This window comes from Lagopus muta, chromosome 3 (assembly GCF_023343835.1).
Source record: "Lagopus muta isolate bLagMut1 chromosome 3, bLagMut1 primary, whole genome shotgun sequence".
Lineage (NCBI taxonomy): Eukaryota > Metazoa > Chordata > Aves > Galliformes > Phasianidae > Lagopus > Lagopus muta.
The window spans coordinates 69,711,599-69,725,409 of NC_064435.1; the positions used below are offsets into that span (position 1 = coordinate 69,711,599).

The window sequence follows — 13,811 nt, forward strand, 5'->3', positions numbered from 1 at the left end:
GGGTAATATTTTACAGAAGTTGCTCAGAAACTAATGGCTCCTGTTTATTTCCATGGAAACTACAATAGATGTGAAGAGGACAGCACTATTTGATAGAGCAAATTGTCAGCTACAAAACACCATTTTTCATCAGTCACCACCATTAGCATGCATTTTTGCCAGCCATGAACAATAGCCTACATGCCACACCAATAAAAATCTGCACCAGTGGAGGAAACCCCACTGTTGCCACTGCTGAAACACAGCACCCACCACCTCACCGTGCTCACATCCACTGTTTGGTCTCCATTTATGTTCACCAAGTGTCACTGAGTATCAGTGGGTGCCGTTTTCTCCACATGGAGGAATGCAGTGAAACTCCTTTGCTTCATCTGCACTCCCATGTCAGACGCCACCATTCTGTCAGACTGCCCCTCTTCTGCCATCTGTCACAGAGCAACAGAATGGAATATTGGCAGGAGGGTTCAACCTCTACTGCCATACCACCAATGTCCACCTCTGATGTTTTGGGCCAATGTCATAAAATAGGAGGTATTGCTTTTGGAGCAGCAATCATACTGTAATGTTTCAATTGAATAATAATCTTTATTTTTGGGTGCTGCCTTCAAATTAATAATTGAAAGCTAAGCTTGTAATTGTTAATTGCTTCTTTTATGCTCAATGAAAATACTTTCTTATTCTTTCCCTGCTCAATGTTGTTATATTTTATGCCACTGTTATGTTTAAACGTTTTTTTTTTAATGCAGGAATGTTATGCAAAATGTAGAACATGGAACTCAGAACTTCATGTTTGTTTCCTGTTTTCCACTTTAGGTATTGAGACCTGGTGTCCTATGGTTTCTCAGGAATTTGAATGATCCAGACTTTAATCCTGTGCAGGAAATGATTCATTTGCCCATTTATAGACATCTCAGGAGGTTTATATTGTCAGTGGTAAGAACTTTTGTCATGTATTTCTTTACTTTGAAAGAAAATTTATGCAATACTATATAATTTAAATATTTAAGGAGAACTCTTTTCACCGTGAAGGTGATCAGATGCTGTACCTGGTTGCCAACAGAATCTGTTTCTTTGAAATAATGAAAACTCAACTGGAGAAGGGAATGAATAAGAGGTTGGGTGAATGGATGATTGTCACTTGGCCAGAGCTAACCCATCATACACAAAAAACATGTTGGAAAGATGGATGGGAGAGTAGGGTTGGTTGATTCTGCTATTCAGACTAACATGGTTGCTTTCTTTTCTGTAGATTGTCTTTGGGTCAATTGTACTGCTCATGCTCTGGCTTCCTATACGGATCATTAAGTATCTACTGCCTAACTTTCTTCCATATAATGTTATGCTCTACAGGTAAGCATTTCATTTCAATAAGATTTTTCTCAGTCTCTCAGTAACTAGAAAAAAGTGCTCTTTGAGCATTAAAATGGCATTGTTTGGTATGTTATTTTTGTCATTTTGTTGGGGTTTCTTTGTTTGCTTTGTTTTAGTTGAATCGAACTTTATTGCCTGTTCTCAAAAAATAAAATGATGAAGTATCTAGGTGCATCATTGAGTTTGTCAAATGAGGATCTGATAAGAAAAATAGAAGGCATTTTGTAGAAGTTCCATAATGATAACAGTTTGCTTTCTGTGTGCCTTCAAAACAGTTTTCTCTTCAGCCTTATGATAGGAGAGGTACTCTGTTAGTTTTTCCTGGTTACTCATTAAATAAAAATGGTCTGTAGATGCATTTTTTTAATAGCAAGGGTATTTTTCTGTTACTAAATAAAAGTTGAATCAGCAATGATTAAAGCATATGAAAGAGCAAATTGGATGGTGGAATAACACATTTCTTAATATTTCTTCTAAAATTTCTTGTGCACTTAAATGCCTAAATTCATTTAGTAAGTGCTTAGAATAGTATGCAAGGAAAAATGTTCATTTTTGTTCTGTTGATATCCAGTATAGCTTTTATTGGTTTTGTCAGTATGATTCAGTGTAAGAGTTTACTAACAGAATGCTCCTTATGTTTGACTTTCTGCTCTTCCTATTTCTAGTGATGCTGCAGTAAGTGAGCTTTCCCTAGAGCTCCTCTTGCTGCAGGTGGTGCTTCCAGCTTTGCTAGAACAAGGGCATACAAGACAGTGGTTGAAAGGTCTCGTACGAGCATGGACTGTTACTGCTGGATACTTGCTGTAAGTACAGAAAGCCAAAATCAGCTGGACACAACGCTTGTAGTTTAGCCTCTTGATAAAGGCAATATGCTTTCAGGAGAGTTATTCCAGCAAGTAGCTTGAACAGTTCTTTTTGTGTTTGTTTTTTTTTTTTAAATAAATAAATAATTTTTGAAGAAACTACTGTAGTGATTTCCTATGGGTGTTACCTCTTCCTATAAAATTATACTAGTCTTTGACAAGTACTGCCTTTCGTATGCTATTACAGAGTTTGCTTAGGAAAACTTTTACAGAAGTCTGATTTAACAAGTTGTTAAATTTCTATTAAATGCAAAAATGAGGTGTCAAAAGAGCATTTCTTGTCTCATTCATCAGAAAATAAGGTTGATTTTGTTTCTATTAATTTCTTAATTCATCTTCAGAGTGGATCGACATTATCCCACTATGTCGTGTTCATCTTGGATCATATAAATAGAGTGTTATTAGGATTAGGAGTTATTACTGGCTAAGCTTTGTCTGAGACTGTGAATGAGAGACCTTTTCTTTCATTGCAATCTGAAATATGTTGTCAACTTCTCATGAGGACCTTACTACCTCATCCTTAGTTTGCATTTTCAAGAGTTATTTTTGGAATTGTCCATGTTTTGGTAGCATTTAAACACGGTGGAAGAAGTTCAGATGATGACAGAAATTGCTTTGCTCTTTCCGTTGTTGCAGTTGCTAAGAACAACTGTAGAATATTTCTGAGCAGTTTTAGGTGAGCAAAGATTACTATTTCCTATAAACTATTTTCCTCAGCTTTTCTTAAAATAGCAAGCAGTACTGTGAAAATGCTTTCATCATCTGACATTAGACTATCTACGTGCACCTTTTCTAATGAAAATTCTGCTGCAGCTGAGAATAATTAACGTTCAAGATTTATTTGATATTGAAGTATGCAAAGAATATGAAAGGCATGCTTCTCAGATAGACTGAGTGATTCTGGGATTGATGTTCTTAGGAAGTTGTGAGCAGGCTTTGAATGACTTAGAATCTCATTCATATCAAACAGAACAAAAACAAAAATTTGACTGTTGCAGAGACCTCCATTCTTACCTACTTGGTGACCAGGAAGAGAATGAGAACAATGCAAACCAGCAGCCTAACAATCATCATGCTCGCAATAACAACGCCATTCCAGTTGTGGGAGAAGGTCTTCATGCAGCCCATCAAGCCATACTTCAACAAGGAGGACCTGTGGGTTTCCAGCCTTACAGGAGGCCTTTAAAATTCCCACTCAGGGTAAGCTATATCAAATGTATAAAGAGAAAAGGGAAAGGCATTTTAAAAATAACTGTGGAGGGGGCTTGTGTTTTGTTCTGCAAGATTCTGCCTACACATTATGGGAAGTCAAATGGTGAGTCACATTTTGTATTCTGTGGTTTTATATATTTTAAAAGTAAACTTTCATTTTATTTTCACACGTTAGTATTTAATCATTTATTTTTGTCAGCTTCTTCCTGTGTTACTTATTCCTACATAGACTAATTTCTCCTGAGCATTCCTGTAGTTACGATTTAGGTTGCATTGATCCCAGGCAAGTCACACCATACATTCCTCAAACGGAGCAGTTTTTCTGACAGCTGCACTCCAGTTGTCAACTTCTTTGGTTTTCATGTTATTTGGAATCCTTAGCCCTAAATATGTTCTGTGTGCAGAAGGTTATGTGGCTGTCTCTTGGCATGCACTTTGAGTATTGTTGAATCATCCCCCTTCACACAGAATCAGGCTACAGAATCACAGGGCTTCCCTTCTTTTAGGCAGTGTTGAAGATCACAACCTAGAGATGAGACTGATCTTCGCTGTCTACAAGTCTCATTGAGAAAAAAAGTGTTACAGATTTAACTTAATCTGTCTGTTGTGATAAGGTGTTAGTTTTCCCACAGTAAGCTTGTTACTTGTGTGATCTTGATGAAGCAGAACTTCATACCACGTGATGCTTAATGGCTGTAAACGCGATCACAGAGCCACCAAATACAATGTTATCTACTGCTAACATAGATCTGAGGGCACCTATAAGAACTTGTTACCAAGTTTTTCCACATAATATAATGTCACTGTCTTGCTTATCCAACATAGAGAGCTGGAAACCTTTCAAGGTTAATTGAAAGTCATTGTGCTAGTCAGTGTAAAAAAGATTTATTTTTTTTTAACGTCATATATCAAAGAACTTTGGTTTTGCTGGATTCAAAACTTTATACAACTTAACTTTATACAACTGACAAAAGCTCTTAAAAGAAATACATAATACTGTACATGTGCTGCATGTATGGTGGGGGTAGGCCTCGTAGCCCTGAAACATGAGTTGATATTTGAGCAGCAGACAGCAGAGGAGTTTTGGCTCAGCTGCCTTTCTAGAATGATGCATCTTTTTATATGCTTGTTGGCTTTTAGTAAGAAATAAACAATTTCTCTTTCCTCTTCCAGATATTTCTTTTGATTGTTTTCATGTGCATAACATTACTGATTGCCAGTCTTATCTGCCTTACCTTACCAGGTAAGTCTATTCTTGTAAAACTGTAACATGAAATAACCCAGAGAATAATGCTCAATAATGGCAGGTGTTTTCAAATCACAGCTTAAAGTTAAAAGAAGAAAACATGGAGAAATCATGTCTCATTTTGAAAGGTACATCATAAAATTATAATAAAATTTGTATGATTGAGGTAATAGTTGTATCTAAACAAAAGCTCAGTTGAGAAGTGATCAGTGTTTCCTTTGTTTAGATGTATGGGGATTATTTATGTTTTGAGACACTTTGTAGCAGAATTGATCCTCTTACATTTGTTTCGCCTTTTAGAGAAGGAAAATATGTATGGGCTGTTACCAGAACTTCTTATGCTGTCTTCCTTATTTAAATATTCATTATATCAGGTCCCTAGGACACTTGAAAGTGATGTACGTCCCACCTTCAAATATGTATGAATAAATTCTTTTAACCAAATGAAATTGTTTTGTACTTGTTTTAAAGAATTTAGAACAAATGGGGACGTGTAAATTTGTTTGAATTTCAAAATCTGGCTGCCATAGTACTGTGTCATTTTTACCTACTTTTATTAGTGATCCTTATGTCAGTATTATCAAGGTATGAGTTCTGAGTTTTGAAGTGGTTTGAATAGTATTATGTAAAATAATTCCACTGTAATACTAATGAATTGAAACTCTATTTAAAAAATGAAATGTAACAAACAAGTCTTAGTATTTTGTTCAAAGAGCTTGACAGTGAAATAACCCATACATCACTCATAAGTTCAAGCTTATGCACTAATACGTTATTCCTTTGAATAATGTATTCAAAGATTACTAAAGATGGCTATTTAGGATTTAACAGTGCTGCATGCAGTGTTTTATTATGCAGTAGCTCAGATTGCATTGTTGATGCAAGTACATTTTAGAGAAAAAAACTTACGTATTTGACATCATCTACCCTGCTATTTCTGTAGGGCTTGCACATCTGTGCCTTTTGAGCATAGTACCAAAATGCTGTTTGATACTTTGTAGCACTGAGAATTAACAATGAATGGAAGTATTTGTTAGCATTTTTCCTTACTATATCAAGAAATATTACTTTATTTAAAAGTGTGTGTGTTTTCAGTGTTTGCTGGCCGATGGCTAATGTCATTTTGGACGGGGACTGCCAAAATTCATGAACTGTATACAGCTGCTTGTGGTCTTTATGTCTGTTGGCTGACTATCCGAGCGGTGACTGTGCTGGTAGCCTGGATGCCACAGGGTCGTAGAGTGATTTTTCAGAAGGTCAAAGAATGGTCTCTCATGGTGAGTCTTAAGAAATATTTTTACTGAAGTATCAAGAAAAGCTAGCAGACAAAACTTGTTTTTTCATTTTTTTTACTTGCCAGTTTTGCACTGTAACTTGTACTGCATTTTCCTTTTTCAGACTTAAGAAACGTGTGGAGTTTACATTCCTATTGCATAGGCGAACACTAATTTTGGAAAACAGTTTAGTGCAATGTTAAACAGTCAGTGGAATGAGTTTGCATATATATAGGGAGACACATGTACATGTAAACATGTACGTATTCACTTTACAGTAACAAAGAAAAACATAGATGTTGCACTATATTACCCCATATGCCATGTGTCCTCAGGTATGCATAGGTCACTCTGAAAGTAATGCCTCCTATATATTTCCATGGAAACTACAATAGATGCAAAGAGCACAAGAACACTGTTTGATAGGGCAAATCCTCAGTACAAAACACTATTTTTCAACACTGTTGAACCACCAGCATGCATTTTTGCCAGCCACGAGCAAGAGCCTCCATGCCACACCCATAAAAAATCTGCACCATTGGAGGAAACCTGCTGTTTCCACTGCTGAAATGCACCACCCACCACTTCACTTGCTTGCTGTTTGGTCTTCATTCACGTTCACCAAGTGTCAAGGAATGTCAGTGGGTGCCATTTTTCTACATGGAGGAATTCAGTTGCACGCGTTTGCTCCATCTGCACTCCCGTGTTAGAAAATATGTGTAATAAAATGCCATAAGATAGTGTTCCCTATTGATAAGAGCAAAATGTGAGTTTGTGGTTAAAAATTGTATGGATACACATAAGTGCAGTCATGGCTTTTTCTGGACAGCCTGAAGAATGGGACTTGATCTTAAAAATTCGTATACAAAACTGTTGATGTGGTTGTAATGATTTTTATGGATGTGTAATAATATATGTGCATTAGAAATCTACAGTGTTTCTTCTCCAACTCTGTGTAGTTTAAGTTACATTTTGAAGTTTAAAAAAAAAAAACAAAAGTTTCCTAACAACCATATGAATTGGATTATTGTTTTTTAGATAATGAAGACATTGATAGTGGCAATACTGCTAGCTGGTGTGGTTCCACTTTTGCTTGGTCTTCTGTTTGAGCTGGTCATTGTTGCGCCTTTGAGAGTCCCTTTGGATCAAACACCTCTGTTCTGTCCTTGGCAGGTCAGTTGCTCCCTTCTTCTCCTAGTGATCCATTGATCCATTTCTTCACTTAGGATTAAGGGTTATTTGAGTTCCTGTATTAAGGTTTACCTGAGTTCCTTGTTTTTATTTTATACAAGTATACTGTAGAGCTGTTATTTTAAGTAAACTACATCATTGAAGTGGTAGATGCGTATTTCACATACCTTTTTGGAAAGAATTTGTGCTATTGATTCTACAAATTTCTAATCCATGCATATCTTTTAAAAGTTTGGGTTAAATATACTGAAAGGTGTTATTTTCATTTGGCAGAGCTTCCTCAAAAAAACAGACTAGGGAGACTTAAGACTTTTTAAATTAACAAGGAGCTATGGAGATTGCAAATAATTTCCATTTTTCACAAAAGGGGCTTAATTGACTTAGACAAAGACTATGTGCTTGAGCTGATTTTTCCAGATGCAGGGAGTATAGTATTTTATAGATGTCACTTAAGTGTGAAAGTATCCTGTCTCTTAGGAATTTGCAGAAGAAGCCAGCTCTTTTAAACAGCTTCCCTTGTAAATAAAAAGTTTGGTTATGGATTGGTAAAACCTTTCAGACAGAAGCTGTTAAAAAAGTTGTTAATGCTAACTGTATGCTTTTACAAAATTAGGACTGGGCTCTTGGAGTTCTGCATGCCAAAATAATTGCTGCCATAACTCTGATGGGTCCTCAGTGGTGGCTGAAAACAGTCATTGAACAGGTGAGAGAAAATTGTCTGTGTGAATGATCTGTGGAGTGCACGTTGATGAATGTTTTGTGGAAACAGTCAGAAGATTGAATTACTGTTCTAGCAATTTCAGTAATTGAATAAAACTGAAGTAGTCTTGTAGAATCTCTTTAAACTGTATGGCCTAATCCACTGAGATACACTTAGCAATAAAAGAAATATAAGCCTCAGAAATCTGAAATCAAGGAAACGCTGCTTATGGGTATAAATTTTCTGAAGTATGTGTTAGAGCCAGAAACACCATTCTTTCTTCAGATGAATTCATGTGTGTACATACAGTGGACATATGCAGTGTCCCACCGCTCAAGAACAGGAAATATGCAGAACTTCTTTATGGTAAGGGTGAAGGAGCACTGAAAGGTTGCCCAGTAAGGTTGTAGAATCTCCTATGGAGATGCTCAAGATCCATCTGGACAGCAACCTGTGCAACCTGCTGTAGGGTACCTAGCTTAGCAGGGGGGTTGAACTCAATCTCTTGATGTCCTTTTTAACCCCCTTCTAAGAGCTGTAGAGATTCCCTCATGCATACATGAATAGATATATCAAATAATGTTTCCTTTCCCCTTCGATTACTAAGTCTGAGTGAGCTGTTCTGAGTGAGATTTTTGCACAAGTAATTTTTCCTTGACTACAATGTTTAAGTTTTATATTTATCATATCAACAGTGTATCTCTCTTCTTTGTTGGAAAGTAACTTTTCTGCCTCGCACTGAGTGTAATAATGGCTATTGGTGTGTCTTAACCTCAGCACAAAAGGTTTGTTAGATCTAGCATGTTCTCCCAGTTCTTAAACGTCCTACGTGTCGCCTAGGAGAAATGTAGCCTTAGTTCTTTGAGTAACTCAGTGCATGCCATAGCAGCTTCCATTCCAAATGCTCTTCCTGATGCTTTATACACATGCACTTCTGAGCCATCCTTAGAAATGACTGCATCCAGGCTGTGGGACAGAGGCCCTCATATAGCTATATGTGCTAGCTGATTGAGGTTGTTCTCCGGGGAAGTATTGAAATGATTTCCTGGAGTCCTTATGGGGCAGGCTAGCAGAGTCTTTCCTTTTATAATCATGACCATCATGATTTCTTCAAGTTGGGGACACCATTTGCCTCTCATAAGGAGAGTTTTGTGAAACCTTGTAATTACTACTGTAAGCACAAAAGCATTGCTCTTTTGATTGACCTGTTCTACTTCTAATTTGTTCTTCTTAGGTATATGCAAATGGGATTCGTAACATTGATTTACACTTCATCATCTGTAAACTGGCAGCACCGGTGATCTCTGTTTTGTTGCTTTCCCTGTGTGTACCGTACATCATAGCTTCTGGTGTTGTACCTTTACTAGGTATGTATGCAGCCAGAATACCTGTCTGTCATCTGATGCTTTAGAGCAAGGCGAACTTACCTGTGGAAATAAAACATGAAGCACTAGATTATGTTTTATATAACCATTCTGCCAGCAAATATAAATGCTTAAGTACTGTTCTGTCAATGAAGTCTGGAATTTGAGTTTCTTTTTTTTTTTTTTTTTTTTGGTGCAGTGTGTTATTCTGACTGGCTTTCTGATAAACTTGGGTGCAGAATACATCAGAAGTGTGGGATTAAATAATTTCTAGTGGCAGAAATGTAGGTAGCTAGCTAGTTTGAGGTGGTGATGTTTAATTAGTTTCTGTGGACAGTCAGCTTTTAATTTTATACTTTGTTCAAGAAGTACTACTGAGCTTGAGGACGCCTTTTCTGTCTTGTCAGTGAGATTTTCAACTCACTTCTTGCTGATGCAAGTTACACAGAAGTCAGTTAGCAAGTGGAGTTGATAAACTCTTATTCACTGTGTTTAATGGAAAGCTTTCAGCTCTGCTTAGGATGATCAGGACAGCTGTGGTGTTGGCTATCTTGAGATAATTGGATGTTATTTCACTATCATCCTACTGAAGTTACAGTGTAACAAAAAGCAAAAGCACATACAGAAGCAGATAGGTATGTGTTACCTTCAGCAGTTAGATCATGTGAGGTTTGTATCTTGTTTTGTAGGAGTTACTGCTGAAATGCAAAACCTCGTTCAGCGTCGGATTTATCCTTTCCTGCTCATGGTGGTGGTTTTGATGGGAATCCTCTCCTTCCAAGTCCGCCAGTTCAAGCGCCTTTATGAACATATTAAGAATGACAAGTGAGTGCATAGTATGCTTTTGGTGGTGGTGCTTTGTTTCACTTTTGAATTTTTCCACTTAAAATAATGATAAGTAATGATTATAACCTTAGATTGAATTTAGATGCTGTAGAGACTTAGGGCTAAAATGGATTTTAGGGAGCTTTTTATACAAAAGAACCCTCTAAGGAAGACTTAAACTCTTCTTGACAAATGGCTTCCCTGCGGATCAGGCAGACAAGCACAGGAACAGACTGACTTTTAAACAGAAGACATTTCTCTGTTTCTAACTTGAACTTTTTTGTAACCACAAATAATGCTGGTTGTTTGTTTGTTTCCCCCTCTGTAGTCTTGAAAGACAGATGAATATAATGCAACCTGTTGCTTATAAAAGCATTTCTGCAACCTTTTCTGTCTCTTTCTACTTGTTAATTCAATTAACCTGATAAAGTTCAGTTGAAAGGCTAATTTGCCCCATCAAACTTTGTGCCATTTTCTGATGCTTTGAATGGTTAGGAGCTCTATTAGTAATATTATCTGTTTTACTCAGATGCGTGTTCAAATGTGATTTTCTCAGAGTTTTTCTGGTTAGCCCAATTAGTTTGTAAGTTTTAATTGTTACCCAAGTACTTGCTCTTCTTCAGTCCTTTAAAAACACGCCCTTACTGCTTGAAATTGATCAGTAATGCATCAGACATTATGAAAGAACTGTTCCAAAGCATACTGGTGTATGTATGATTTAGTTCTTTATATTTGGGTGCAGCTTAACAGATGGAAATATTGATTATTTAGATTCTGTACAATTCCTTTCTTAAATTCTTAACTTACTCCATTCTGTATGTCTACATTAGTTTCTTAATGCAGCTTACTATCTTACTGGGGTTTTTTTTGAAGTTGAAAGCAACAATAAATTAGATAAATAAATATCTCAATTTATTCAGCTGATGTTGCTTGCTCACTTCTTAGTACTGGAACTAATATTTCTGTCTTGTTCTCATACTTAAAGAATATACACAGGACCTTTTTTTAAAAATAATTCTATATCCCTTCCTAAGTAGTGCTTTGTGCAGTTCCACTGCTGTGGAGGTTATTTGGAAAAGCTAGTTGTGAGCCCCAGCAAGTTGCCTTCCTACTTTTTCTTTTGTATAGAAAATGAATAAATGAGTTTTATGTTAATGTGCTGAGATAGCATAGAATAGGTTGTCTTTCCCTTGTTTACAAAAGGAGTCAGACTTCAAACCTAAAAAGAGCTTCTTTGAAGCTTAGATGTTAGGAATGGACTGATACATTAAAAATGTTTGGTGTAAATGTAAAATTAATGAAGTATTGAAATAGTTAGAGTTGTAACAAACATGAGCCATTATATTTTAGTACTTTTAAAATTGTTTGTTGTCCACCTGCCTTTATAACATTCAACAGTATTTGCCCTACTGTAGCAAATGCAGCTTGTATACATTTTTATACACGTTCTGAGATAAATATATTTTAAGCAGAATTCAACTTCTTTTAATATTATTTATTGCTTTCTCGCAGCATGCAAAGCTAAGAAAATATCTGTAAATGTAAATTAGTTCAATATTTACTTACTGAAGTATTGTAACTACCCTAACCAGCAGAGAATTATAGTCTAGAAATATACTTGCTTCATGTAAGATATTTCAAAATTATATGCAAGTTTTTGATATTATGAAATGTGCAAAACGTGTCAGTTGTTTGGTTACGGTAAAGTGAGAAAAGCAGCAGTGACAAAAAAATGTTTGTAAACAAAATAAGAAGTTTCAGGTGAAGAATTCATATGAGTTTACACATAAAACCAGCAGACAAATAGGAAGCATGGAAAAGAACTTAGGTGGCATAAAGTAGGTGTGTGAAGCAGTGATGTAGAGGAGGTAAGCAATTATGTGTAACATAAGAAAAAAAATACTAAGCTGATAGGATGATCAGATGTGGCAACACTTTAAACAAAGGAATCATACAGCCCTTAGGCCTGACGTGATGTAACAGGCTATTTTCTGAGCCTTTAAGAAAGGTTGAGCTATTGTAAAAGCTCTTCCTTTACAGTATATTTTTTTATCAGCAGGGTTGTTTTACTTTCGCTACGTGAACTGAGCCTGTCAGTACTCCTGATGCATGTTCTGCATTGAGGCAGATTCCTTATTGAACTTACAAACTCATTAGTGCTCTAATTTGGTTTTGTATCAGAAATTTGTTGTTGCTGTTGCAGATGTTTTGTTGGTTCAGGGAAACACTGCAAAAATGTTCACAGAAATATCATTCCATGATGGAGATGGGTATATAAATAATGAAGACACGCTCTTCGTATTTTGTATCTTGAATCAGGCTATTTATGCCTGAATTTATGACTGCAAGGGTTAAGTCTGTAAATGTAAACCCATAATACCTATATTCCATCGTGCTATACCTGGAAGTTGAGGAAAAAAAGATAAATATATGGAGAGTGTTGAAGACTGTTGGGCTGGGGAGGGTCATGTGTACAATAACTTTTATTGAAATAAGAAAGCTAATTCTGCAACGGATGAAACAGAATGGATTTTGTGGTTCAAAGCAATAATGACTTGAGTTATTTTCTCACTGTTTTTTTTATAATTCTAGGTACCTTGTTGGGCAACGACTCGTGAATTATGAACGAAAATCTGGCAAACAAGGCACATCAACAACTCCACCTCAGTCTTCACAGGAATAAATGGTCATGTTAAAGCATCTTGACCTTCCCTTTGCCTTTATGTGTTCCTTGTTCATAGACTTTTCTTCAGTTTTTGGATATCTCCCTCAATAATACTCTCAGCAGTGTTTTGGCTTCTGCTCGTAGCATCCAGATTGCAGTTAAGGCACTGTTCCTTATCTGCGTTTTCTGGTGTTATCAATACTGTCTGAGGTCTGTATATGTGTAAATAGAAGTATCCTGACACCCTAAAACCTTGGATTAAAAAAGAATGTGCATAGTACATCTTTTAAAGAAGAAAAAAAGTATATTAATTTATTAAATCTAGTTGTCACTTTATTTTGGACTGTTGTTCTGTTGACAAACAATGTGCCACAAAGCAATAGTGCAAAGAGGCAAGATGTTTTTATAAAATCTGGAGCTTACTTTACGGTGTTCATAACAGTTCTTATTGTAGTAATATGGTATGATTTTTCATGAGTGGAAGAAGAGCCACACGGAGAATATGAGAAGTAAACAGCTGTCTTACAGTCAGCAGTGAAGTGGCTGTGGTGAAAACATAATGAACTGTGTATCTTGCTGTCAAGTCTTTTTTTATTATTTTGTATAACACCAAAGCTGTTGTACATTTTTCTATTGCCTGATTGTTTTTTCATGTGTCTGAGTTTGTAATATTGTACAGTTACTGTTAAATCAAGAAAATATGTCATTTTCTGAGAATTTGGATGTACTTGTTGAGGCTCAGCTGGGTTTTTCTGTTTGCTTTGGGGATTTCTGGGGCTTTGGGAATCAGAATTTCCAGTACTGAAGCAGTAAGTAAAAATTCACTAAAGGTAGGTGATTCTAGGTGATGCATTTAAAGGTACCAAGAAAAATAAGATAAGTTTACCACTTAATCAACAGAAGTATTTTTCAAGACCCCAAGTGAAGGGTTTAACCTTATCAATGTGTTTGCACAGAAACAAAGAGCATAGTGTAAGCAATACTCTGATCTGGTCTTTAATTAAAGAGCTTGAAATCTTTTTTTTTTCTTTCCTGTGAGTTACCTAAGTTGCAAATCTCTGTATGAATTTTATTTATACAATTACATTTTAAAAAAAAAA

At 36.1% G+C, this 13,811-nt stretch overlaps 1 protein-coding gene across 2 annotated transcripts in view; it reads left to right on the top strand.

The window, feature by feature from the left end:
• The window catches only part of MARCHF6 (membrane associated ring-CH-type finger 6), a 40,546-nt gene extending 26,801 nt beyond the window's left edge, over positions 1 to 13,745 (top strand). For both annotated transcript variants that reach the window (XM_048939117.1, XM_048939116.1), the window contains exons 16-26: positions 814 to 933; positions 1,250 to 1,350; positions 2,037 to 2,174; positions 3,233 to 3,434; positions 4,620 to 4,689; positions 5,788 to 5,969; positions 7,005 to 7,139; positions 7,771 to 7,860; positions 9,092 to 9,224; positions 9,911 to 10,046; positions 12,639 to 13,745. In XM_048939117.1, coding sequence (XP_048795074.1) covers positions 814 to 933; positions 1,250 to 1,350; positions 2,037 to 2,174; positions 3,233 to 3,434; positions 4,620 to 4,689; positions 5,788 to 5,969; positions 7,005 to 7,139; positions 7,771 to 7,860; positions 9,092 to 9,224; positions 9,911 to 10,046; positions 12,639 to 12,729 — 1,398 coding nt within the window. In that variant the 3' untranslated portion in view covers positions 12,730 to 13,745. The remainder of the gene's footprint in view (positions 1 to 813; positions 934 to 1,249; positions 1,351 to 2,036; positions 2,175 to 3,232; positions 3,435 to 4,619; positions 4,690 to 5,787; positions 5,970 to 7,004; positions 7,140 to 7,770; positions 7,861 to 9,091; positions 9,225 to 9,910; positions 10,047 to 12,638) is intronic.
• Positions 13,746 to 13,811: the final 66 nt, after the last annotated feature.